This window comes from Electrona antarctica (assembly GCF_951216825.1).
Source record: "Electrona antarctica genome assembly, chromosome: 10".
NCBI lineage: Eukaryota > Metazoa > Chordata > Actinopteri > Myctophiformes > Myctophidae > Electrona > Electrona antarctica.
Window position 1 is genome coordinate 36,306,007 of NC_136791.1, and position 27,822 is coordinate 36,333,828.

Below are 27,822 nucleotides of genomic sequence, written 5' to 3' on the forward strand. Positions count from 1 at the left end.
TGGGCATCCACCCAAAATATATCGAAAACATTTTAGAACTAATTCATTAGAAATTGAATAACCGTGAAGCAAGGTTTTTGTTTTTGTATTCATTTTTATAGATCTACGTATTACCCAAAACAATTTGAATAGATTTTTTTTATAATCGGCTAAATCAATTAGTCTGGTTAACCCCGAACGCCCGGGGTTATTTAATCCATTTAATCATAGCGCCCAGTGATTTATAGCAGCGGAGCACATTTAGCGACGGACCGGATGCTATCCCGGATGTGGCTGAAGTAGCTTGGTGTAGCCAAAACACTCTCTGTGTGATCGACAACAACGGGAGGTATGATTAATTCTAACGCGACTAGCGACGGGACCGTGATGGGCCGTCTAACACAATCTTTTCTTAGAATTGGGCGGAATGATTTAGATCTAGAGTTATTCACGTTTTAAGATTTTCAATTTCGTCGGCTAAAATGGGGGGGAACATTTTCGATGACGTCCCACCAGAAAAATAACATTGAATGTTGCGCAACAGACGCTCCCAGCCTGTGGAGCGATGCGATCGCTTTTGATATCAATAACTTCCGTCCTTTTGATGAATCTCCGTCCTGAGCGCTGGGCGTAACTAATTGATTGAACGGAGAACTCCGTCCTTGCCGCTCAGGGTGTTACCCACTTAACCCTGTATTACTTGGTTGTACAATTGTGAATTGTGGCATGCAAAAGTAGAAAAAATAACCGAGATCACAGCGAGGCACGTTGTGAGATTGTTGATCTATTTTCGCTAAAAAGTTCATTAATCGTAAACGAGACAAATGTTTGAGATAATGGTAATATTGCTTTTTAGTCGTATCGCCCAGCCCTAGCACATTAGACCTGAACCTGAGTACTGACACAGCATGATAGATACAGTGTGCAGTACTTATTTAAGACTAGACAGAGGCCAACTAAACTTCAAGTTAACCCGATCATATGCATGTTTGTTGAAATATTGGAAACATTGTCCCCCGGAGATCAGCGTAAAGGAGCACCAACTCAATAGTTTGAAGTGCTCTGCTGAGACACTGCATGGACATACAGTATCATGTACAGTGTGTGTGTGTGTGTTTGTGCGTGCATGCATGCGTGTGCGCGTGCAAAACTGTATCAGTTCACATAAACCATATTATGCTTGCAACCAGGGTAGCTCTTGTAGAGGTCTGTATGCAATAGAAGAGGAATCAGTGCCATGCTGGAATCAATAATATGGCATAGAAGGAGGTCGGGGTGTGATGTGCCTGGAGTGTGAAGTGAGAGAATCAAAGTAGCATCTCTCTCTCTCATTCTCACCCTCCCCTTCTATTCCTCCTATGTCTCTGTCTCTCTCTCTCTGTCTCTCTCTCTCTCTCTCTCTCTCAATCTGGGCTAAATGGCACACTTTGGCCATTAATAGAACTTACATTGTAAGAACATGGAATAGGCAGGATGAAGGCTTACGGTAACATGCAAAATCATTGAGTTCCATGTCGGCACCTTTTCCTTTGTCATAGCAGAAATACTTCCAGGCTGTGGCTGTGGCTGTGTGTGTGTGTGTGTGTGTGTGTGTGTGTGTGTGTGTGTGTGTGTGTGTGTGTGTGTGTGTGTGTGTGTGTGTGTGTGTGTGTGTGTGTGTGTGTGTGTGTGTGTGTGTGTGTGTGTGTGTGTGTGTGTGTGTGTGTGTGTGTGTGTGTGTGTGTGTGTGTGTGTGTGTGTGTGTGTGTGTGTGTGTGTGTGTGTGACATCATCAAATCACCGCCATGACATTCTCAGTGTGCTCGCTGTTCTCCCTCTCTCCTAGTGTCTTATCATGTTTTATTTATGAGAGCTTTGCCTATGCAAGCTAATCCATGTGGCATATTAGTCTACTGTACCTTAGATTAGTTTAGCATGCAGCTAATCCAAAATGCCATATATAAGTAACCGTATCGTAATGTGCAAAGCATATTATAGCGCAAAACCAATACCTTAATAATCAGTGACGCACGCCCTATTTTGTACTTTACATTTATTTTTCAAAATAGCAGAAATTGGCAATCTATACGGCCACATCGTGATGTTGTAAAACGCACGTACAATATATTGCCTACCAGCACATCCAGGTGGAGGAGGTGCTGGTAGGCAAGATATTGTACGTGCTTTGCCGCGTACGCAGCTTTGTCAGGCTAAGCTGACACTGTGAAACGTGTCCTGCAAATAAAAAATGAAATGGAGCATTAGCTCTTGTCCATCGTCACTGGAGTGTACGGTTCCTTCCTGAGAGAAGCATTTGGAAGTTTGCTGTAGCTACAGTACAACACTGCAACATGAAGTGCTAATTTAACTCTTGACAGTCAAATTAACACTGAGGCTTGTACAGAGTAAATGTGTGGTTGGGTTCTGACACATGGGCTGAAACAAAGAATTATAGCACAGCCTGAAATGCTGTTTGCACAGCAAGCATATGTTCCTTATAGAGACGTGCGTGTGTGCATTGCTGGCAGGGACAGGTGATTCACTCCTCCTGTGTGGTAAAACTGCAGTCTGTTTGCAGTATTTTTTGACGAATCAGAAAAAGGAGAAGTAGTCTAATGCACAGAATCAGATAGGCAGCTGTTTCCCAAGTGAACAATTACCATACAGTAGAGTAGCCACACAGTACTGAATAAACGCCTAAATCACCTAAATACAGTACACACACTTTATTTTTATTTTTCTAACAGAATATAAAGTATATAGAGCTCTAATCTTGCACTGCACATGGCCAAGTCTCTGTGTCTGTTCCACAGATTCCGCTCAGTGTTTGCTAGCATTAAATAGGTCTGGCCATTGTATGACGTTTTCCAGTATGTTAGTTATTTAAAGAAGTTTAGAGCAAATGTGACAACATGCTAACAATGTGGAAACATATCCCATTTTCATATTCCACACTTTGGAACGTTTGATGGCTAGATGCTGCCGCCGATTCTACAGACACTCTGACTTCAGAAAGGTTGACTGCTGGAACTGGCTAAATGGGTTGACTGCTGCAACCTGGTCTCGGTACCCAGGCTTTTATTTTTGTTGGCTTTCAGCTCAAAACGAAAAGCCTGGGGAAACCCATTGGAAAATTTGGCATAGGAACAGTGTTAATTTTTTCAGAATATTTTGATTTAGTCCTAGTCTTTTGAATAACAACCAACTAACCAACCAATAACAGTGCAGAGGGGTGTCGCTCTGCCTGATATCAGTGTCCTCCGGGGAGGGGAGGAGGGGGCGGGTGCTCAGATTGGTGAACCAATAGGATCCACCGCCTGTTTTCGACCGGCAACCACCCCTCTAGACCAGAAACCACACAGGCTGGGCCAGGCTATCGGCAACCAGGCCACATACCGTTTCAGCCGTCCAGTCATCTCTGACAAGAACAGAGAGTTTGAATCATAGTCATGTGTCTAGAACACATCATCGTGTATCATCACTCACTATTCTTCAAATGAATGCAACTCATTGACTCACTTAGATCTGATAGAATCATTCAATAACCACATTTATATACATCACATTATTACATTATTATATTAGGTACAAACAGAAAGATGGAATGCATTGCCTTGTCTTGGCTTGCAGGACAAGGAATACATCAGGAATATTGGGTTCAGATCTCCAATCCTCCCCAGTGAAAGAAAACCATGGCAACCGTGCTAATAACCAGGGGCATGTACCAGTAGCCACACTTTGACCTTCACTGTGTGTGTGTGTGTGTGTGTGCGTGTGTGTGCGCGTGTGCGTGTGTGTGCGTGCGCGCGTGGTTGGAGTGCCTTTTTGTCCTTCATTCTTTTGACTTCCGTCCTCTGTGCTGTCACTTGGCCTAAACCTCTTAAATCTTCCACACAGTTTTAATTGTCTCCGCTTCTCTCTGGGTGTTCCCTCACCTTTTGGTCTCCCTGTTTGCCTGCCTGACAAAATGTCTTATTTCTGTATGGCTGCGAACGGTTTGCAAAGCATCTATCACTACCCTGGCTCTGTCCCATATCCTTGATCCGCTAGCGTCTCTGTGTCGGAGCAAACAGCTAAAGTTTACACTAGCCCTGGAACACAGCAGTGTCTGCTGTGGGTAATGATACAACCTTAGCTTATAGTTTCCATAGTAGAATCATTTTTTGGAACAGGAAGATACGAATTTACACTACAGACAGTAATTGGAAGGGAGAAATACATCTTACAATAAATGCACCACGTCTCTGTGTGTTCGTACGTGTGTACGTCTGTAATCCACATAACTTGATAACCGTTCCATGGCAACTCCAGCTTACACCTGCAGAATTCCCCACACCTGCCATTTGATTACTTAGTCAGTTCAGTTTTCACAGTCAGTTTGCACTCTTCAGACATTCTCCACACATTCTCCACAGATGTTTACCACTGACTGCACAAGGACTTTCCACACCTGACCTCCCTCCATATGCCTATATATGGCCAGACAAGGACAGACAGATATCGAGAGCTCCATACATGGGCATAAAAGGGATACAGACAGATGGTTAAAACGGGTGCTATGACGACTGATATAACGCTATTGCATAGTAGGGTGGGATATGCATTCCAGATTTTCATTGTTCCCATCTTGCATCGTTTCCAAGTAGGCCGGTGACCGAATAATATCAGTAAGGGCATATTTATTATATGTGTATTCAGGAGGGACAGCACTTATTGATGAAAACCACACAAAAAATGCAATGTAAATATGCCGGATTTAGCAAGAATGCTAATTTCCATCCGTTGTTCCCGGAAGATGTTAATGGAAATGATAGTAGCTTATGTTAATGTATGTGCCCATTTTTATCTAGACACAGGTGTGCGGCTAAATCAGGAATGTATGGTTGTAGCACATTGTACATCTATATTGTTTTAATGTCAGAATCACCATACGTATGTCATATACTTATTGTATTTCCTGTGAGGTATGTACTGTATTTTATGGTGAGGTAATGCAGTATTCATATGGCAGATGGTTTTGATAGGAGAAGGTCTGTCCACTGTTAGATAAGCTTCTTTCTTATTGCATCAGCATAAAACTGAACACTCAGAACATAGAACACTCCACCAGCTGGGTCAGATGAGTTCAGACTGCTCTCTGCCATCAGGTAGACATGAAATATTCAATACAAAACGCCCACGTCTTCTCTGCTTAAGTGAACTAGTCTTTCCTTTCGGTAGATCTGCATGCTGTTCAACTTCACTTGAAATAATATTTTGGCAGGTTGTGGTTGAGTTTTAGGCTCCATGGTCATGTTCTATGCATCTTCAACAATTTAGTGGATTTGCCTTGTCCTAGCTTGCATCATTTGAATCATGGATATATGAAAACATGGCTGAAAGACTAGCTTGTTGATCGTAACCCTGCAACTGTAGTCTTAATCGTTACTAGCATTCGTGATTTAAATAAAAAAGATTAGGCTGTAAACTGTGTTCTCATCCTTTCTTGCAGTGCAAGTGTATACGTGACAACTCTTTCCGGTACTTAACACACCAAACCTGTCAGTCAGTCCATCGTTCCGTCCGTCGTTCTGTCTGTCGTTCCATCCGTCGTTCATCCGTCACGCCACCATATATGGCCGTCAGTCCCTCCCACCTCGTGACCCTTCACGCCTCCATATATGGCCGTCAGTCCCTCACGCCTCATGACACGTCACACCATCATATATGGTTATCAGTCCGTTACGCCTTGTGTCGTCACGCCACCATATATGGACGTCAGTCCCTCACGCCTCGTGACACATCACGCAACCATATATGGTCGTCAGTCCGTTACGCCTCGTGACACGTGGAGAGGACTGCATCATCACGTGTGTGTGTGTGTGTGTGTGTGTGTGTGTGTGTGTGTGTGTGTGTGTGTGTGTGTGTGTGTGTGTGTGTGTGTGTGTGTGTGTGTGTGTGTGTGTGTGTGTGTGTGTGTGTGTGTGTGTGTGTGTGTGTGTGTGTGTGTGTGTGTGTGTGTGTGTGTGTGTGTGTGTGTGTGTGTGTGTGTGTGTGTGTGTGTGTTTTTTTTCATGAATCACATGTGAATGGGAGGCCTTGCGGCAAATGCCATACAAGCCATTTAAACCCACATAAATACCAGTATCACTTGCATCCCCAGCCCGCTCACCACACACACACGTTAAATTTCCAGAGTATGCACACATACTGTAGATTGAATGACCTCACCTGTAATGTGAGACCTCTGTCCATTATAAAAGCTTGATATAGTTGGATGATATTAGAGCATTAGGAGCCCTCAAGATCATCTCGTACATGGTGGTACTGTATACATATACAGTACCGTTACTTTAATGTCAACACTTTACCTTTCTCTTGTTGGTACACAGTAGAGTTTTCTATTGGCCCAGTTTGGACATCATCGTGTATGTGTTTATTTCATATCATGCCATTTTGACCCACGTACAACAGCTCATTTCCTTTTAGCGACCTAGTCATGATGGGCTGCCCCTAAGCCAATGGAAGTCTGAACCCATACTCTGAAACACCGCCTAAGCCAATGGGAGTCTGAACCCATACTCTGAAACGCCGCCTCAGCCAATGGGAGTCTGAACCACTCGTGTAGCCAATTGTGTATAGTAGCAACCTAGTCAGACCAAACTCTTCTCCCTTCTGGCTCCAAAACTATGGAATGCACTTCCCATCACAGTCAGAACTGCAGCCTCACTCCCAATCTTCCGCCGTAGTCTGAAAACCCACCTCTTCAGACTCCACCATGGCCCGTAGCACTTGCCCTAGCCTAGCCCCTTAGATAGCACATTATGTAGACTTAGATAGTATTTTAAACAGACTTATAGCTTGTTACGTAGATGGCTCTAGAATTGCATTATATAGCACTTTATAGTACACATGTATAATATATTATATAGTATGTATAGCCAGATACTCCACTGTTACGTTCTTAGTTTACGCATGATTCATGATAACTACTTTTTATATATGTGATGTATGCCATGCTTTTGTTATTGCTTAATGTAAGTCGCTCTGGATTAAGAGCGTCTGCTAAATGCCTAAATTGTAAATCCAGTTCTAAACTGACCTTGTTTCAGGTTATTTGTCTTCGGCCGAGCACAGAGATTCACTTATGAACCCACACATCGTTATCCAACCTCATGGTGAGTGTCTTTCTGACCTGTTGTCCCCCTGTTTTGTGTACTAGGAGATTCTCCAGCAACTTGTGATGATGCCTCTACCCAATGTGTTGGTACTGGGCCGGAATCCACTCACTGGTATGTATTTAAAACACAGCACCACAGAAATGCAGTTAAATCAGTTAATCAGTTAAATACGGAGTTAGACTTGCTGGGCTTGAGACCATGGAACAGGAACGTGCAGAGGAAATTTGAAGGGATTCACGGGCTGGAAATTTGGAATTATAGAAAACCTTTTTTTTATTTTACATTTCTACCCAGATTTTTGCAGCCCAAATTACTAGTAAGTAAAATGAGCAGTTTGCTTGCTTTGCTGTCATTAATATTAAGTAGGCATATCGCATTTGCTTGATTGGCTTGATTGCCTAGAAGTGCCTAGTATTTGAATGAACAATATAAAATGTGAACACATAGCCTACGTGACATGACATACAGTTGGGTGCCACCGATATTGTCCCTTATCATTTGACCCATTTAGGCCTGACCTCAAAATCCTCCAGTTTTCTGAAATAAATATTTTCACGATTTTTCAAAAATAGCAGACCTACAAGCTCGTAGCGCGCCACTCGGTGGCGCGCTATGAGCTTGTAGATCTGCTATTTTCCAATAGCTAAATTATAACATAATGTTTAAAACACCAAAAGGGGTTCCCGCCCAAAATGGGTTAACTGTCCTTTTGCGCAGATCACGCAAACCTCAGCAAAAAGAAAAGGACAATATCGATGGCCTCCAACTGTATGTCTCAGACTGGTTCACTTCACTCGTTTGGTTTGTGTGTGCACTGATTTTGATTGTGTATATACTTCGACTTGCGCAGCAGCGGTACCGTGCACCCAAAATCGCCAGGCGACACGTTGTGAGCTTGTAGATCTGCTATAATTGTGTGTTCGCGCACTGTGCACGCCTGCACGGCACTGCAAGCAATTAAGAAAGATTTAGTGCAGATGCGCTCATTGCGCTGAGGTTCAGAGCCTCCGAGGGGAACATAAAATGCTACATTCCAGTTCAGGACGGAGAGGGCACTTTTCTCCGACAGTCAAAAAGGCAGGGGCTAAAGCCCCCTTTCATGTCTATCCTTGCACGTGCATGCCATGATCATGCATCAATCACCTAAACCAGGGGTTCTCAACCCGTGGGTCGCGACCCCTCGGGGGGGTCGCCAAATTATTTTGGGGGGTCCCCAAATAATTTTCACAAAAAAAAAATATATATATATATATATCCCGAGACGTTGCCAAAGCATTTTCGGGGGTCCCCAGCCAAAAACGTTGAGATCCCCTGACCTAAACGGTATAGAGGAGTAAAGGTCAGAAATGCCCATAGAAATCTCAAAATCAGAGCGTGCTAGGCAGACGTTTCCTTCCTAAATTGTTTTATATTTTGCGTAAATGGCAGCTCAGTCAGTTATGCTCCTTGTGAGATCTCAAGTTAAAATTTGACTCCCTCCCGGTTTTGTCTTGCATGTCTCCCCTCTCTGCCTTTGTTTTGTTTCTCTCTCTCCTATTTAAGAAGTAAAGCATAAAAATGCAAAAAATAAAATATCTTAAAACATTTTAATGGGTCACATGAATATGTCCCCATTTTGTAAATTTGCTACACTGCGATGAAAAAAAACCGCAAGTGAATATTCCGTTGCCTTATGTCGTCTATGGGAATGCAGTTTTTAGAATCGTAATATCTCAGATTCTTCTTTTTGGATCAAAACAAGCTTGATTTGAGCCTCATTTCTCTAAACTACAAAATGTATGTTTTGGGGGAATTAAATAACATTCAAGGCTGTTTATAGCAGAGATTATTCACGTCCTGCTTCTCGGTTTCCGAGTGAAACGGCTTTCAAAGTAATATGGTCCCTCATAAAGAATGAACTACTGGCGGTCCTGGAGTACACAATTCAGAAACCAAGATGGGGGTGTTGCCGGTAAATGAGTTAATTCATTCTGTTAAAGTGGACACACATTGTGGACACACATTGCAGCCATTGCGTCCGTCCGTCTGTCCGTCCGTCCGTCTGTCCGTCCGTCCGTCCGTCTGTCCGTCCGCAGCATGAACTGTTTACACACATGCACATGGCATGTAGTGCACCCTTGACCATCATGGCCTGTTCAGCTCAGACATGCTGTTTTTAATATTACATTGTGACCTTAGTTCAGTCTACTGCTGAGGAGAGGACATTACTAGCATCGACCTGCTGCTGCACAGTAGGGATTTTAAACGAGCCAATGTCACTGAATCAGTAGCCTCGACTGAATCAGTAGCTCTCTGTGATGGAATGGCAGTTATAGACACAGTGAGGTGCTTTCTCCATTTTATCAGTTCCTTTCCCCACTGTTCCCAATGATGCACAACTTTTATGCTCTCTCTGATACTGTTTTTTTATTGTTTTGAAGAAGAAGCAGATCACCAGTGCTGCAGTTTGCAACCGCAATGCCTTAGTAGAATGCCTTATCTCACACTCAACACTACTTGCTTGAGAAACATCATTCCAGAATCATTTTACATTTATTCAGCACAATTCCGTAAAGCAGATTGTAACGTTGCTAGTGCAACTAGTGCGACCCGTAATGGTAAACGGTGGGCATTGTACTGTGTATTTTGGTGTACATACCGGTATTCTCCATTGAGTATACACACATACTAAACTCATCTCAAGGCAGACAGTGGAAGGCATACAGTACGTTCAGAGCAGAGTGCACTGCAGGCAGTAAGCATTAGGCTACATTCCTCAGAGTTCCTCTTGCCCTTTACCCCCCAGCCAGTCAGATAAGTCAGCCAGTCGCACCAAGCAGTAGCTATTGAGTAGAGCTACGGCTGCCAGCTGAAAGTCATTGGCCATGTGTCTTTTATTATGCTTTCATTAGGGGGCAGGGCGTGCGTGCGCGTGCGCGCGCGCGTGTGTCTGTGTGTTTGTGTGTGTGTGTGTGGAGGAGGGGAGAGTTAACAACAGTGAACTGTGGGAACACACAGGGTTGCCCCCAGGCCTTTATTTAACCTAGTCTGCGAACACACGTACAGACGCACGCACGCACGCACGCACGCATGCACGCACGCACGCACGCACGCACGCACGCACGCACGCACACGCACACACACACAATTAGATGCACACAGGGTGCACACAGCAATATACACTCACTTGTGCATCTTGCAGGTCTTCACAAGTGCACACCTCTCCCTTGTTTAGTCTTTGTGTAAGACTGTGATCACCCAGTGATCATCATCTTGTAGATGCAATCTGTTTGGAGCTTGTGAAAGCTCTTTGTCTGAATTCCCTGCTCTTTTCTTCTCGTGTCTCCGTGAGGTTTTGAGTTCTCTTTCTAAGCTCGTTCTAAGCACCATACTGCTGCATCGAAAACACTAAAAATACTCCTAACTAGGCATGCACGAGGAGTCCTAACCATCGCAAGCGTTCAACTGTTATAAAGCCACTTCAGCACCTACTGTTATCAAGCGAAGCCACTGCGTGTAGTAGGGACAGCTACTTCACCACAAACACACCGTAAACCGTTCCGGACATAAAAAGAGGAACAAAAAAAAAGGAATGATTTGATTTGTAGAGCAGCTCTTAAAATCAAGCTACGGCAGAGCAGTCACCTCACAGCTAGGAAGGTCCTGGGTTCGATTCCCACCGGAGACGATGTGGGCGCTGGGGACGTGTGCTCTCCTCCGTGTCATCAGCGCCCAAGCCGCCCATACCCTGGGTGGGGTTGGCCAAAGGGACTTGCTGTGTGTAGTTTGCATGTTCTCCCCGTTTCTGGTCAGCCGCCCCGGCTGTGTCATGGAAAGGGCCTTTCTAGTCGTGGAAACGTGGACATGCCTGTTGGAGAGGAAAGGAACTGGTTGGAATAATGTGTTCCTTCCACACGGCACACGCTTCGTCCAACTGGGAAAAGTCATTGCAGCTTAGGCAATTGGCACTGGGTGAAAAATGGGTTACAATAAAAATATAATAATAATAAAAGTAAAATCAAACTACTTACCATGTGGCCCCTGATATTAGCTTTTTATGGCGTGGCTCTACAGACGTCTAGAACAGGGTGTTTCTGTCTGTTTGTGTGTCTGTGTGTCCGGAGCTACTCTCACAAGCCGATTGTAACGGTTTCCTCAGTAGCTTATTTGGGGTGCCAGGCAGGCGTGTACCTACCAGAGAGGAACTTAGCCTCTCCTTTTTTTTGTATAGCCAGGTGGTGTCAAGGAAAACGAACAAGGACTCAATAAAAGATAAAGAACCCTTAAATGTTGGATTGGTACAGTATTTGTATTGAAACCAGGGTGCATGGGTTAGGTTACAACATTATTTACTTTAAGGAAAATAACAAAAGCATCAAATGGCATTCAATATTCAAACGAAAATCAACAAATAACAAAACCCCAACAAAATAATGTAATAAATGTTCAACTCAAAACATTAAATTCACCACTCCTTTGGAGTAAAGCAAAATTGTTTTTTGAGAGTTCAGTTCAACCAAAATAAAGGGACACAGATCCTCCTGCTGGACCTATCGGCGCAAAATGCCTTGTACACACGGCCAGCCAGTATATGACAGAAGTACCTCCACTATTTTCCTAGTTGAGAAAATTAAATCATTTTACTGAAATGCTGCCTTCAAAACCAGGAGAGGATGTCTAGTGAGCCATACAGAAGCATTATACAAATGAACGGCAATGAGGACAGGTCTCTGTTACACCTGGGAGAAGGGATAACGTAAAACAACCTCATCTAAATGCATAAAACACATGCCATTATTCACAGACCTTTCATATTGTACACACGTCTTTCACTCTTCTTTCTTGCTCAAATACAAATGCATGAACAATGGTGATCCCGGAAAATGTGTTAGTCACCATCCCTCTAACCTTCTGTTTCCTGTTGGGAGGAGGAGAGAGAGGGTGGGGTAAGAGAGAGGGGGAGATTGGGGACTGAATGGATAGCACGTCAGGTCAAGAAGCATCAGTGATTTGATTCCTAACATCGCTGACATCAGAGGGGCGGAAGGAAGGAAGGAGTGGGAGGAAAGAGTCTGTAGGAAAGAATAGATGGATGGATGGATTGAGTATGTATGAAAGGGAGGGAAAAGAAGTGTAGAGGAAGCCAGGGAGAAGGGATGAGGGTAGTGTACTAGTGGAGCAGGAGAGAGGCCCTGTTGCTAGTCGCTAGTATAGACTTACTTTAAACACCACAGAATATAATAATAATCACAATGTGGTGTCTGTTCAGTGGTAAAGCAAACGTAACCTATACACAGGGGTCAGGGAAATCAGGATGCCGTTGGAATGGAAAATTGGAAATGAATATTCTTTTGCTAAACAATTTGCCAGTTATCACAGAAAGTTGTCAAATAATTCATATAGGCGTGAAAAGGGACTTTTCCTCTTGTCACATGTCACCGGGAAGTAATTGTCTATGGACAATGTTATCCAAATGAGGACAACAAAGTTTGCTGGTTGATAATTTATTTAGCCTTATTTATTCACAAAAACAACAAGAAATAGGATTATTTGTTTTTAATAGATTAGCATTACTGTCAATGAGGAATTTCCCCCAGGGAACAAAATGGTTTCCCACTCTGTATTGTCCGTAGCAACCGTGTTTGGTGACTGAGTTTAATCCATGTTGGACATGGTGAGCAGCATCGAGGTCACTCACGGTGACAGTTTAGTGTGTGGTGGTATTTTTTACTTGCGCTGATTGGCCAGCTGCCTTATTTTGCTGTATTTTCCCTAAGGAAAATTTAGCTTTTGTGTGCCATTTGTGGCAGATGCCACATTTTCCTTAGGGAAAATATGTCAGCTACTGTACAGTGCAAGCTTATCACACTGTCCTTTTATCATACCATCCATCACCCAGGGAAAAGAAAGGCTGGGTAATGGGATAATGATTTATTACTGATGTGTGTGTGTTTGGCATAACAAACTACTCCGATGAATGCTTGACGTTTGGACATACAGGTACAGTAATAGCACTGTGATAACAAAGGTTTGACAACTGCTGTCACTGACACTGAAAAATAAATATTTTCAAGAAAGCACTATTTTCATCTACACATTCCTTTCTCCTTCTTTCATGCTCTTTCATTTAGTCCCTTAATTATTTTGCTTAGCTTATTTTTCTGTATTTGATTTGCTTTGTAGGCATTCCTTATTTATGTTTGTTCTGTCCATCTCTGCAATCCCCCCCCCCCTCTCTGTCTAGCTCTATGCATTATTTATACTTGTAAGAAATTGAACCATTCCTTATCTTTCGCACATTTGCTGTGGTCTCTTAGCTATGTTGACTGGGTATCTATTCTAATATCTATAGAACCCCAGTCATTTTCTGCCGTTTTCTAATTATTTTTATGAACAGAATCAAAGGTTTTATGATTGTGATTCACCATGTGCCCCTGGTTGGAGTGGTCCCAGGCTTACAACTCTTTGGATCATTTTCTTCATGTTGTCTACATGTTGACTACATGTTGTCTCAGTAAGACAGCCCTCCCCCTATCCACAAGGAGTAGCAGTGCACCAAATCATTATGGGTATTGTAGTCCAGGAAGTAAGTGAGCCCAGTGTCCATGACATCAGAGACACTGGGCTCACTGCTAAAATCTAAAATATCGTAAACCACATATTACACACATAAAGACCCCCAGGGTCTATATATTTTTTTGCAAAAAGGGTGATTGACTGTAGCTGCTTGTTCTTTTCAACATGGCCCTGGTTCAAGCTTATTCACCGACACAATTTGGAGCTGCCCAGTAAACCCACATTCTTCTACTATTGGCCACTGGCACTGGCAGTGAGTGATGTAGCCCAGTACTGTCCAGTATTTGCCCCTTCATCCAGCCTTGGTAGTGTGTCATGTCATCTACAGCAGAGGTTCTTAAAGATTTTTGTCTCAGACCCCTGTAAATATTGTTTTCATCCATGGCAACCCTGCCTGAATTACGTTGTTACTTTACAGTAACAGCACCTTACATTTATGGCATATTACTTTTCGTAAATAGCCTATGTAACTATTTCCCCCTAAAATACAGCATGTCATGAGGAAAACTTCCATTACAACTGATTGAAAATAACTTTACACTTGACGTTAAAAATCACCAAAAATAGCTGATCTGATCACCTATTTTTGGCGAAGAGATTTTGTGTACGTAGATTGAAAAAGAACTCTGAGTACCAAGTAAGTGGAAGTAATAAGTATAGTCTAAGTGGTTATAACTCATAAATTCCAAATAATATCAACGTATCGTGCGGTACCGCTGGACTTGCATCACAGCACCCACCCTGAATGTTGGATGTCATATCAGAAATTTCAGAATGATATTCATATATCAGAACGATCTTCGTTCTCCATCTAAAATTAAAACGAATTTTGCTACATTTCAGAAGCCAGCTGAAATACTGACCCCCAGCTAATGCTGTGGGGTTGGCCTGATTGTTCTGTGTGGTCTGTCCATCCATGAAACATGGTTATTGTCACTGAGCTGGATTTATTGTTATTAGAGGCAGAGCTGGACACTCGCTACCCCCTGAGACACCGGATGAACTGGTTTATCGTCACACACACACACACACACACACACACACACACACACACACACACACACACACACACACACACACACACACACACACACACACACACACACACATACACACACACCCCTGAGGATATACACACAGAGACCCAGTTACACAAGTACAAATTTATGCACTCACAATTCATATTATGCAAACTGCTCCTCCAAACAGTGGACTATGTTGTTGAAACTCTGAATACAAAGCAAACAAACTGGGTTAAAATATTCACTAGTTACTGTTTGAGACAGAATGGACAATGATGTGTTATGATTGTATCACAACTGGTGCTTCCACAATCTCAGAAATGGCAATCTTGTCTAGAGTGGGACGGAAACACCTTGCTAATAAATGAGAGAGGTTCAAGCCGAACAGGAAGGCCACAAGCAGTGGCCTTCCTGTTTTACAATATAATCAAGTAACATACAAATACCTCAAAATTGTACAAGTACAGTACTTAAGTAAATCTACTTAGTTGCTTTACACCACTGGCCACAAGTACTGTACACACACAACTCCTGAGTACAGCACTGAGTGCAGAAAGGCGTCTCTGAATACACAACTTGTTGAACCTTGAAGCATTGGTGGGTGAGGGGTGCACTTTATTACAATACGTATGCCATAGTAGGCAGGTGTACTTAATATTACAGCATATTATTCACACACTGAATCATTACTTGTGACAGACAGACAGACAGACAGACAGACAATTGCACACACGCACACACGCACACACACACACACACACACACACCTGGATTACTACTTCTCTGGCTCAATCCAGAAGATGAGCCCAGGCCTGTTTGAGATGTTAGCATCTGTTTGTGGCTTTCGTCATTTTCTGACAATATGTCCTGACATGTGGCAGGTTACTCGAAAGTCACCCTCCCATGTTGCCATGTTTCTATAAGCAGAGGTCGAGGTCTTCGTAGAAGGGGAATTGGCAAAGTATGAATATACTTGTTTATATATAGAAATTCCAGCTATTTTGTATGTATATTCAGAAGTTACTGGCAAATTGCCAGGATTTCAGTAGTTCTAAAATGCATTCCCACATTACACCTCAAAACGATTGAAGCCTGTTTCACTTCTCTTATTTATAAGTTCTAAAGTCTCAGAAATAAATTAGGAATCACAAATTATGGCTTATGTACATGATGTCCATCTGCTGTGTAGAGGGATATTTGAAGAATAGTAACAATTAATTAAAGTGGAATCAGAGACAAAGTTAAGTGAGCACGGTAGCTGCTTGTCTGCTAGGTGGTGGAAGTGCAATCATCAAAGGGTAATGTAGGAAATCACTCATCTCTTCAATGTTTAATACATTTTAAATTGTTTGTGCTATTTGAGTATTTCAGTTTAATTTCACAGTCCCATTCTGACCAAGTACAAGCTGATTGTGGCATTTTCCACATATGTACTAAATAGGGCTCTGGGATTTCACTTAAATGCGATGCTCCAACTGTCGCAGTCGCCACGTCTCAACCCCTTACACTTACTAGCACTTAGAACCTCGACACAGCATTTTCCATCAGCAATATCTCAAAAAGCACAGTGATGGAATTTCTTGTGGTTAAATGGAATCCCTTTAATAGCTCCAGGAAAGTTCCATACACAAACAGTCGGTAATGGTGAAGCACACTGCATCTTTGGAGTTCATGGTGGTCTGACATCATTGTATAGTATACATATTCATTCATAGTCACTGTTGATAGACTGTACTGTACATACAGTGCATGCACTTACTCACATACTCACTGTTGAAGGCCTGTTGATAATGACTGTACATTTTTCATGTGTGTATTCACTGTTTGTTGATTGCACATGTATAGATGTCTCAAACTGATGACCAGTCTGTACCTAAAATACAAAAACAACAGCTTATCCCATTTGATCTGCATGCCTTTAATTGTATATTGTTACGCCATTATCTATTTTCACACCGAGTATCAGCAGTCATTGCTCCTGATGTTCCCAGTTGGTATTTTAATTTGAAATGCCCGCTTTGTAATGGTTACTTTTGGGGTGGCAGTAGCTAAGGAGGTAGAGTGGCCACCTGGAAGCTGGAAGCTTTGTTCAATCTCTGTCTCCTCCGGGCTGCTCCCAATGAGCAGGATGGTGCCTTGAGTGGTTGCCTTCATCAGTGCGTGATTCTGTGTCGTATGAACACATACAGTATGTGTAATGGTGTTCCACTGTTGTGTGTGTGTGTGAATGGGTGAATATGAAGTAAATAAATGCATTCCATTTACCATTTCTGTGTGTCTTCTACAGAACAAGGCCTGGAGGAGTTGAAGAAACTATTGCTGCTGCTATTAGGCTGTGCTGTCCAGGTAATGATTTTTTTTATTAGATTCTCAGAGTTGAATGAACATGATTTTACAGTGTGCAGTGTGAGAGTGACAAAGCTCCCACTAAGCACTTAAACAACTGAATTGACCTTTTACGCTTTCAGCACCTTTGTTATCTTTGCTAAAAGAGGAAGGAGTCAGAATGAATAGAAATTAAGCTTTTGCTTTATTCTGTTCCTGGGTCTTAAGAGCAGCTCTCAACACATTGTCTTTGTATCTGAAAATAAATGCTATTTGTTTAGCTTTTGAATTCTTGGGGGAAAATAGAAAACATTAGGGACGCTCGAATATTTAGCGGAGGCTGTACAAGGGAAGTGGTAAGAGAAATAAAGAAGTTCAAATCTTTTAAATGTTTTGTAGCAGATGTTAAGATTGAATGCACTTTTAAACATGCATTTTTAAACAATACTTCCGTAACATTCCTCTGGAGGTTTAGCAGCAGTGTGATTCTGATGCAGCTTGCATGCAATACATAGTGATTCACTAGGTCTACTGTCTGTCTAATGCTAGCCTATGCTCTTCACTTGGCTCTTTATCGTTGCTCTCACCTTCGCACAGTAGTAGACAAAGACTCATTTCACATTTTGACTCAGTCCTATCGAGAAAACAGGCCTATATAAATAGCAGATCAGACGTTGGCTCTGTGCCATGTGTCTGGTATCTATCTCCAGGTTTGCAGACCTATATACAGTTGGGTGCCACCGATATTGTCCCTTATCATTTGACCCATTTAGGCCTGACCTCAAAATTTTAAAAAATCCTTCTAAATCCTCTAGTTTTCTGAAATAAATATTTTCACGATTTTTCAAAAATAGCAGACCTACAAGCTCATAGCGCGCCACTCGGTGGCGCGCTATGAGCTTGTAGATCTGCTATTTTTCAATAGCTAAATTATAACAATGTTTAAAACACCAAAAGGGGTTCCCGCCCAAAATGGGTTAATTGTCCTTTTGTGCAGATCACGCAAACCTCAGCAAAAAGAAAAGGACAATATCGATGGCCTTCAACTGTATGAACCTGTGGATCTTCTCTTCTCTTCTCTTCTCTTCTCTTCTCTTCTCTTCTCTTCTCTTCTCTTCTCTTCTCTTCTCTTCTCTTCTCTTCTCTTCTCTTCTCTTCTCTTCTATATGATATGTTGAGGTTCACAACAAACGTATATTTTCCTCTCCCCTCTTGCCAGTGTGAGAAGAAGGAAGAGTATATTGAGCGCATCCAGACCCTGGACTTTGACACTAAAGCTGCGATAGCTGCACACATCCAAGAGGTATGTCTAAACTAGCAGCACACATCCAAGAGGTATGTCTAAACTAGCAGCTCACATCCAAGAGGTATGTCTAAACTGAATGATGGAGTGATGGAGTTCAGGAAAAGTAGTGGGTGACTGGGTGTGTCAGTGAGGATAATACTATGTTACATTTAGCAAAATAGCATTTCAGAAGGAGTGTAACAACTATACAAAATGCCCTTATTTGTAAAGAAAATGGTCTTCCTCTGGAATCGATGACCTTTTAACACCCCGAACGCCCGGGGTTAATTAATCCATTAAATCAGAGTGCCCAGCTATTTATAGCAGCGGAGCACATTTAGCGACGGACCGGATGCTATCCCGGATGTAGCTGAAGTAGCTTGATGTAGCCAGAGTAATCTAGTAAGAGTGGCGACACGCTTTGATCTCAAAGCGGGTGCCTACATGGGCTATAGTTCCAAACATTGGAACTATCCCATTGAGATAGAATGAGCACTTCCGCATTCCATTGCTACAATGGGAGTCAATGCTAGTGTCGCCACTCTCTTACTAGATTACTCTGGATGTAGCCAAAACACTCCCGAGGCGATCAACAACATCGTATGATTAATTCTCAGCTCAGCTGTTTTTTTTGGTTGGACTACAGGTTGAAAACATTAAACATATGAAAACTGCAGAGAATCCTAGATGGAAATGTTCTTGTTTGTACTTTGTAGGTAACACAAAACCAGGAGAATGTGGTGGATCTGCAATGGCTGGAGGGAGGAGAAATACCTCCTGAAGACCTGGACAGTCTGTCTAGAAACCTGGCCTTCCACCTCAAACGCCTGGTAGATGAAAGAGACTCACAACTGGAGGTAACAGTATTATAGGATAATCGAATTGTCATGTATCCAGTCCATATGCGTAGTACATTCAAAACACAGAATTTTCTCCCAAACTTAACACTTTCGGTGTAAACAGTCTCACACAGAAATGTGTAGCAGTCGGCCTACACAGAGGAAAAATGTGTTTGCGGGGGTTTGAATGGGCTATGCGTACTGTGTGTCTGATACAGGTATGCATTAGATTTGTGTCTATACCTGTGACTGTTTTAAATTAAGCATATTCCTAATGGAATTTTTGGGCTTGCTTTCTGTAAATGTGGAAACTTGACCATTTTATTGAGACCACAAGAGAGTTACGGTACCACAGGAAGGAAGGGTTGAAACGGTTAACGCTTCTGGATGGTGTGTGTGTGTGTGTGTGTGTGTGTGTGTGTGTGTGTGTGTGTGTGTGTGTGTGTGTGTGTGTGTGTGTGTGTGTGTGTGTGTGTGTGTGTGTGTGTGTGTGTGTGTGTGTGTGTGTGTGTGTGTGTGTGTGTGTGTGTGTGTGTGTGTGTGTGTGTGTGTGTGTGTGTGTGTGTGTGTGTGTGTGTGTGTGTGTGTGTGTGTGTGCACCCATATGTGGCATTGCGTATGTTCATCATTAAGTGTATTTTCAAACCTCCCCCAGGGTGCAGATGCTCATGACTGATAGAGCCTGCCTGTGTCTGTGTGTGTCAGGTTGCACTTTAATAGCCTCAAGAGAATCACAGAGCAGTCAACCCACTCTCAATTAAAACCCCATTTCCTCTTGTGGGTGCTGGATGAGAGTGGGGTCTCTTGATACCATACATTGTTGTAACACTATACCCCCGCCACCTCTGTCTCTATCTCACCCTACCTTTGTCTTTGTCCTTTTCTCTGCTCTCTTTCTGTCTCCTCCATGCCCAGTGTCAGTCCGTCTCTGTCTTCCTGCCTAATGCTAATCTGTCTGTCTGTCTCTCTCCGTCCATTAATCCATCCAGACCATCGTGGAGCTCACGCAGGAGCGAGATTGCGTCCAGCTGTCTCCCCTCGCTCCCCCCAGCCTGGCCCAGTCTCCCAGCCCCGACTCCCTGAACATGAGGAGGACAGAGAGCCGTCAGCACCTCTCTGTGGAGCTGGCTGATGCCAAGGCCAAGATCAGACGCCTGCGCCAGGAGCTGTGAGTACCTCAAGTACTATTATCACCTAAAATGTTATTATCACTATATCGATATCAGACAGAATGTCAATATTGGATATGAAATATGTATTGCTGAGCCCTATGCACAGGTCTGTCTGTCACTACTTTGAGTTGCTAAAAAGAAGGATTTGACAGACCCAGGTCTATCACAAAGGGTGAATGTTGGTGGATTAGACTTGATTTTAATTTCATAAGTTTGATTCAAATGGAAATGCGTGTATCCATTATCATTATCCAAAACATTTTGTTCTGTGCTCAAATAATGGAACAATAGATAATTACTTGAGCCATCCAACATTGAACGGGCATCCATGCCTTCAGTTTTTATGCTGCTGCCAAGCATTGCTGTTAAGGAAATTGCCATTGGCACAGCCCCAGCCGACATATCATGATCAATAACCGTGACTCAATCAAATTACTGCATATCCTGTGTTTTTGTTATGTACTTTAAACGGGGTCCAATAACCCCATCAGCTGTTTATCCAGTCTTGTTGCCGGAATCTGTGTTCTTGCTTGGTGTGTAGTTTTGCGACAGAATGGTGATTATGGTTTCTGTCGGGCAGAAACCTTGGATGTCCATATTTTATCTTTTGATGTTTTTTAATTAATATCATATTTTATGCACTAAGCTTGTAAGTTGAAAGTCTGAGGGTTTTATACTTGAATATACTTTTTTCCATTTCCTGAAAAGCAACAGTTTTTGGTTTCTTCCCGACGGTGACAGAGTAGAGAGAAAAGCGGTACATGGTTGTTTTCCTGTCTCCCTGTACTCTTTCATCTAAATAAAGAAATAAATGACAAAAGAAAAAAAAGTAGAGAGGAAGGCTGGTGGAAAACAATTACTTTCCTAGTCTTGATCGCTCATTTGAGAATGGACCATGCATTCACGCAAGCGCCACACACACACACACACACACACACACACACACACACACACACACACACACACACACACACACACACACACACACACACACACACTAGCATAAATACTACCAGTAAGACGGGCGAGAAGCAGTACACGCATCCGCAGAATGCTGGACGAGCGTTGGCGCTTTGGCATGGGGGGGTCAGATCAACGTGGAATGAATTCTGTACTGGCCATATAAGGAGCATGTCTTGAGTGCACAGGGTTTGATGAGGTCTGACATATACAGTATCCATATATGGAGATCTAAGGGTTTGAGGTCAGATGTAGAGTTGCTGGCCAATATTGATGACATCAGGGATCTCCATATATGGGCTTAATTGCGACAGCAGGTCGCATTACTATGACATCAGGGATCTCCTGAAAACACATAAACACAAAGGAATACACACAAAAAGCTAATGTTCTATCACACACACTTAGAGACAGACTTGTGGAATGGCTTTTCCATTGTATCCATAAATAATAGAAGTTCCTCTTCAGAGTGCTCTAACGCATGTCCAGACAAAGACTAATGGTCAGTGGCAGGCACTGTTTAGCAGATGTAGCCTATACCTTTGCTTCCGGAGGGGAAGAGGCTTAATGCAGTACACAGACATAACATCTGATGTGATAAATGTACTGGCGTCATAATACTGCATTGATGAAGTTTGTTGATGTATTGTTGTGGAACACTTTCACAATAACTGGCCATTGGGTTGCCAAGAAAAACCTTTTTCCTGTCTATCTCTTGTCTGCTCCGCAGCAGTTTGGGGGATTCGATCACTAGGTGTGCTGATCTTAAGTCAGATTTAACTGCTCAGGCTTGAGTTAATGGGGATAATTTTATTCACCATAATAATGATTATAGTTAATTTATTTATAGGTCCTTTCAAAACACAGACATATACATATATATGTACTATACATACATACTATACATAAAAATGGCCTTAAGCAAAAGTTATGGGAAAAAATAACTACGTTAATTTCTACGTTAAGCATTTGGTTCTATACAATAATCACACTGTCCACACTCAGAAGCCTGGGAGGTTTATATTTGTACGTGTTTTATGAGGGTCCTGTCTCATCGGGTTTGACAAACTCTTTTCTGTAACTCTGCTAATGACGAGTGGGCCGTTTGTAGGTCAAGACTCAAAACTGATTGAACACCAATGGCTGCAGGCTCCTCACATGACACTTGCAAAAGTAAAGTTTACATGAAACTAAATAGTTTCTAAATTTGGCTTCTGGGCTGAATATATATTGCAGCTCTGTGCTGTTGGGCCTGTTCATTCTACATCCGTGACCTACTTTATGGTGCGATGTTTACTGGAGCTACTGAAGGCCATAAAATGAGGAAGACCCTGCTGAGGTTATTTCCTTGGGTTGCTTACTTGTTGCCATGGAGTGCAATCCATGTGGATGGTCTTGTGATGCGTTTGACAAAGGGGAAATTGAATAGTTTTAAATGTAGCAGGCATAATGATGTGCTTTAGTAACTTGATGACAGCTTTTTCTCTCATGGGTCAAAATGAGCCGTGTGTCGGCTGTCTGTTTTCATGTTTGTTTATGTTTGTGTGTCTGTCGGAGTCATGTGCATGTGTGCAAACATCTCTGAATGCAGATGTGAGAATCTGTCATGTGCAAGTTCTTGTGAGTTTGTTTTAGATGCATGATCTGGGAAAAAAATATATGAGAATAACTTGTTGGACATTGCAATGGTGACATGCAATTCAAGTACATAGAGTTCCTTTATAATTTGTATGCCGTGACCGATGCTTGAAAAGTGAAAATAAAACTCATGAAGAGTGTGAAAGTTGGATCTTACAGTAGTTGAAATTCTATGCATGTATAAAAAACTGTTGGTTTGTTGGTCGGTTGTGGCGACCCCATGGTCTTTCTTCTAGTGTTACCATTAAGGCTCTGACAGATGTAAAGTGTCATGGGGTCAACTTAGTCCTATGTTCCCTCAGTTTAGGGTTGGGGTCAGTCTTCAGGCCTTTTCAGACGGGAAGCGAGTGACGCGCCTTGGTAATTCATTGTCAATAGAGGCGGGCGATCATTTTGGATGCGCGTAGAAGTTGAGGTGCGTTGACCTGGATTGTGGTGACCTGGAATTTTTCAAGCTATGCGTCCCATGCCCGTCATGAGCAGCTGCGTCGCTGATCCAGGCGAGAGCGCTTACGTCACACGCTCCCTGCCTTAAATGTCCTCTAGTTTTGATGGAATATAGGCTGACGGAACATACAGTATGATCACTTCCGCATGATCGATGCTTGTCATGTGTGACATGTGTGCCAAAGCGGTTCTGTATATCATTCTCATCCATATTACCGTTTAGATTTCTGACATCACAAGCTAGTATGTGTAAAGGAGGATACGACTACTGTTTCACAGAACGTTCAAACAAGTGAAAACACAAACATGCATACACGCTGGTGCAATACAAGTTTGAACTTGTGAATACTGGGATGCCATTATACACATTGTATTTTGGAGGTCTGTCTCTGTCCCCATGTTGGCGCTCGAAAATATCAGATTTTGATGCGCCCGCCACTCACTAGGTCATGCCTACTGTACAAGCAGCCAGGATGTGTAGTGCTATAGATAATAATGAATCTGCATGATTTACAAACTTGGAAGTGGTTCCAAAATGGAATAGTCTAGCAGTGAAGGCATAGTTAAGAGCCACACTGCGGAAAATGCTGTCTATGCCTCCATCTGTTTTTTTCTCGTGTTTGAACAACTCATCTGCTTTTCTGTATACTCTCCGCTCACAATCACATGTATTTTTCTATTTGGTGTGTGTGTGTGTGTGTGTGTGTGTGTGTGTGTGTGTGTGTGTGTGTGTGTGTGTGTGTGTGTGTGTGTGTGTGTGTGTGTGTGTGTGTGTGTGTGTGCGTGTGCGTGTGCGTGCGCCCGTGTGTGCCCGCCCATATGTGGCATTGCGTATGTTCATCATTTGGGGTTGAGGTGTGGCATAATACCTGATGACAGCGTCTGTCTTTGCGTTTACATTAGTAGCCTGTACATACAATGTGTGACTGTTTTTGTGTTTATACAGTATCACTGGATCCCTTTGTAACTGTTCAATGTCACTAGTCTCTGTTACATAATTATTACTATGTGCATACTGTGTCTATATACAGTATCTGGTTGTAACGTGAGAGTGCCTAATACTGTATACTATTTATACCTATACTTTTAACTTAAATAGTACTGTTTTTAAGTTCACTTTTAAAAGCAGTGTGAGTGTTTGACAACACAAAGGTGTCATGGCAATAAAACACATTGTGAGAGAGACACCACACCTCACCACACCACAGACCTGTAATCAAGTAGGCCATCATCACTCACTCACACATCGCTCATTTGAGAATGGACCATGGGCGCACACACACACACACACACACACACACACGCACACACGCGTTCTCTCGCTCTCTCTCCCCCCTCTCTCAGTGCAAGTGTCAGCCTATCTCACTCCTGCATGTCAAATTATAGTGTGTGAGATTACGTGACACACTGCTATTAGAAAGGGAACTGTGTGTGGGGGGGAGGTCTTGTGGTCCCTTTGTTTATATCTCATATGTTCTTGTACTCTAGTAGTCGAAATGTAACCATATAAACCGTATCATCCATATTCTGGGATTATAGGCGAACGTTTGGCAAAAATAGGCTAACATTTTCTGAAAATGGCAGATCGAAATTTTGGTTTAGAGGAAAAATATGAGGGGACCAAATATAGGCCACTGGGAGTCCCCAATCAGTGGACTATATAGGATTGAAGTGGTTAAGGGAGAGGAACAGGGGACGGGGGGGTGGCCTTGAGGCAGGCAGTTGGCTGATTTACATCCATGTTTACCTCTCTGTCAGTCCAAGGGGAACACACTATAACATCTGTGTTGATGTGGTTCATGTCCAGTCATTATTTATTTCCCTCCTTTCATTCTGTTTTTCTCTGCTTGTCATTTAAGGAGAGGCGACTTGGTTTTGTGGTCGACTCTCTTTACTGTTAGCTACTGGCATTCTCCATACTGAAGATTCTAATCAGAGATGTGGTAAAGTTCAAACAATCAGAACAATAACGCTCAATGAAGTGTCAGGAACAGTACCGCTACCGGCAATACTGTCATAAAAGCATGCACAGTTCTGCTCATCCAATTAAAAGCCGATGTGACAAAAGCAGTGCTGGACAAAGTACTCAACCCCAGTAACTGAGTCAAAGTATACTCTCTGTGAAATATTCGACTACAAGTTGCTCTGTCAAATTTTTACTTGAGATAAAGTACAGGAGTACTTGCTTTTAAAAATACATGAAATTAATAGTATTCAAAAAATAATAATTGGGGCGCCCGCTGGCCTAATGGTCCAGGTGCATGCCACATATAGGCTCTGGCCTGTTCGAGTCCCATTCATGACGACATTTTTGCTGCATGTCTCTCCCTCCCTCTTTCCTGTCCGTCTTCACTGTTCTATCAATGAAGACACAAAAGCCAAAAACAAAAAAAAGTATTCAAACAAATTACAAAGTGCATTTTTTTCATATCTGTGCATTGCTGTATTGAAATGTAGGCATTATCCTAAAAGTAACATTTTCCAGAACTCTCCAACAAATATCACTAATAGAGAAAATAGCCATTATACAAGCTCACAAGGCATCGCATGGCGATGTGAGCTTCCACTTTGGTACTTAAAAGGAACCCTTGCTAATAAGACAAATATTCCTTAAAACATTATACTTGCCCTCTACAACTAAAAAAAAGAAAAAAATCACCTTAAATATTTTATTTATTTCATAAATAGAGAATCTTTCACTCAATAGGAACCGCTCCTGTCGCAAGTTGATGATGTCATATGTCCATGTGTGTCCAGCCCTATGGAATATATGGAATGCAAGTGCTAATAAAAAGTATTTAAAATATTGCTTTGATGCTCATATTAAACTTAAGAAGTATTAAGTTGTTTTTTATTAGCACGTGCATTCCTAATGACATACATATGACATCATCAACTTGCGATGGGAGCAGTTCCTATTGAGTGAAATAGTATCTTTTTATAAAATAAATACAATATTTAAGGTGTTTTTATTTTTTATTTTTGTTAGAGGGCAAGTATAATGTTTTAAGGCATATTTGTCTTATTGGCCAGGGTTCCTTTTAAATGTACTTAGGTACAGTAAAAATTGCACTTACCGGTAGGTATAGTAAATGTACTACTGGATACAAGAGACCTGGGTGTATTCAGGAACAACTTGTCATGAAATATCAAATAATAGAGGAAGTGAGCACTGAGCTTTTATTGACCCAAACCCATCGCTCAGGACAGGTGTTGATTATTCAGGAAGTGGAGGAGTGCTTTGTGTCCTGGGTAAGAACAATGCACACCGTTTTGAGTCCATTATTCTGAACAGACAAGAGGAAGCCTCTGTGTATTCTAACATGATTAGAGCACTTCGGTGAGTGTCGCAGTCCCGCCCCCTCGAGAGACCCGGAAAATAAATCCCCGTTCATTTTCCTCATAGACTTTTCAGAAAGTATTTATTTAAAGACGTTTACGCCGCGGACAAAGCCAACTCTTGTCGTGACAAATCATGACAATAAACACAATGTTTTGGGCCAAACAAAGAATTAGAAAGTAGAAAGAAACGGAAAGTTACAACACTTTTTTTGTTGTTTTTCTTCTTTGTAATTATTTGTTTGGTCCAAAATATTGTGTTTGTTGTCATGATTTGTCACGACTCGAGTTGGCTTCGTACGACGCTTAACACCCTCCGCGCCATTGCCGACGATTAAAGTCAATTGAAGCCTAATTTTGATAGTGACGCTTATCGCCATTGCCGACGGCCTCCGGCAATTGAGCTTTTATAGCGCGTTCGATTGCTCGAGCCAAAATGCTACTCACGTTAGCCGGTTAGCTAGCTGTGTTGTTAGCACAGAACTGGATCGCCCATCTTAGATCGTCGTCGCCATAAGCATCCATTCTATCCATTTCTTTCAATCGCCTGTAACTCCTATTCCTTGTCCCAGATGGCATTTTTGGTCAAAACAGCGTTTCTTTGACGGCACAGAGCTGACAATCTAGAGCTCTCCGGAGCTCCGGCCTGGATTCACCTTGTAAACAAGGCCCATCCAGCTGTGTGAAAACTCCTAACGTAGGACTACCGGTTGTGGACCGGAAATGGCGGATTTTCAAAATAAGAGCTCAAATTAAAAAAATGCTGGCGTGAATTAGATCCTAATTTTTCAATAAATGATAGCGGTCTAAGTGTTAAAAGGTCTTTAAATAAATACTTTTTGAAATGTCTATGGGAAAAATGCATTGGGATTCATTTCCTGGGTCTGGTGTCGTCATGAAAGGGGGCGGGACTGCGACGCTCTATAACTGCATTAATCCGTTAATTCCTACAAGATGGAGATACCTGATTTTTCTTTTAAGGCCATGTCAATCAATAAAGATACATTTAAAAAAAACTTGGAATCAGTTACATGAAATTGCCAGAAGGATCTTGTTTCTGTTGGCTGGCGCAGGGAGGGACCAGTGTGACTGTAGTGGATAAAGCTTTAGACTCAATGTATG

The 27,822-nt window shown here is 42.3% G+C and overlaps 2 protein-coding genes across 6 annotated transcripts in view; one reads left to right on the top strand and one right to left on the bottom strand.

Annotated features, from left to right (window-relative positions):
- hhat (hedgehog acyltransferase) overlaps nucleotides 1-27,822 on the bottom strand; it is a 428,216-nt gene that overhangs the window by 237,031 nt on the left and 163,363 nt on the right. The window lies entirely within an intron of this gene.
- ccdc88ab (coiled-coil domain containing 88Ab) overlaps nucleotides 1-27,822 on the top strand; it is a 98,007-nt gene that overhangs the window by 32,381 nt on the left and 37,804 nt on the right. For all 5 annotated transcript variants that reach the window (XM_079511730.1, XM_079511731.1, XM_079511734.1 and 2 more), the window contains exons 4-8: nucleotides 7,160-7,229; nucleotides 16,983-17,041; nucleotides 18,240-18,323; nucleotides 19,022-19,162; nucleotides 20,134-20,312. In XM_079511730.1, the coding sequence (XP_079367856.1) occupies nucleotides 7,160-7,229; nucleotides 16,983-17,041; nucleotides 18,240-18,323; nucleotides 19,022-19,162; nucleotides 20,134-20,312 (533 nt within the window). The remainder of the gene's footprint in view (nucleotides 1-7,159; nucleotides 7,230-16,982; nucleotides 17,042-18,239; nucleotides 18,324-19,021; nucleotides 19,163-20,133; nucleotides 20,313-27,822) is intronic.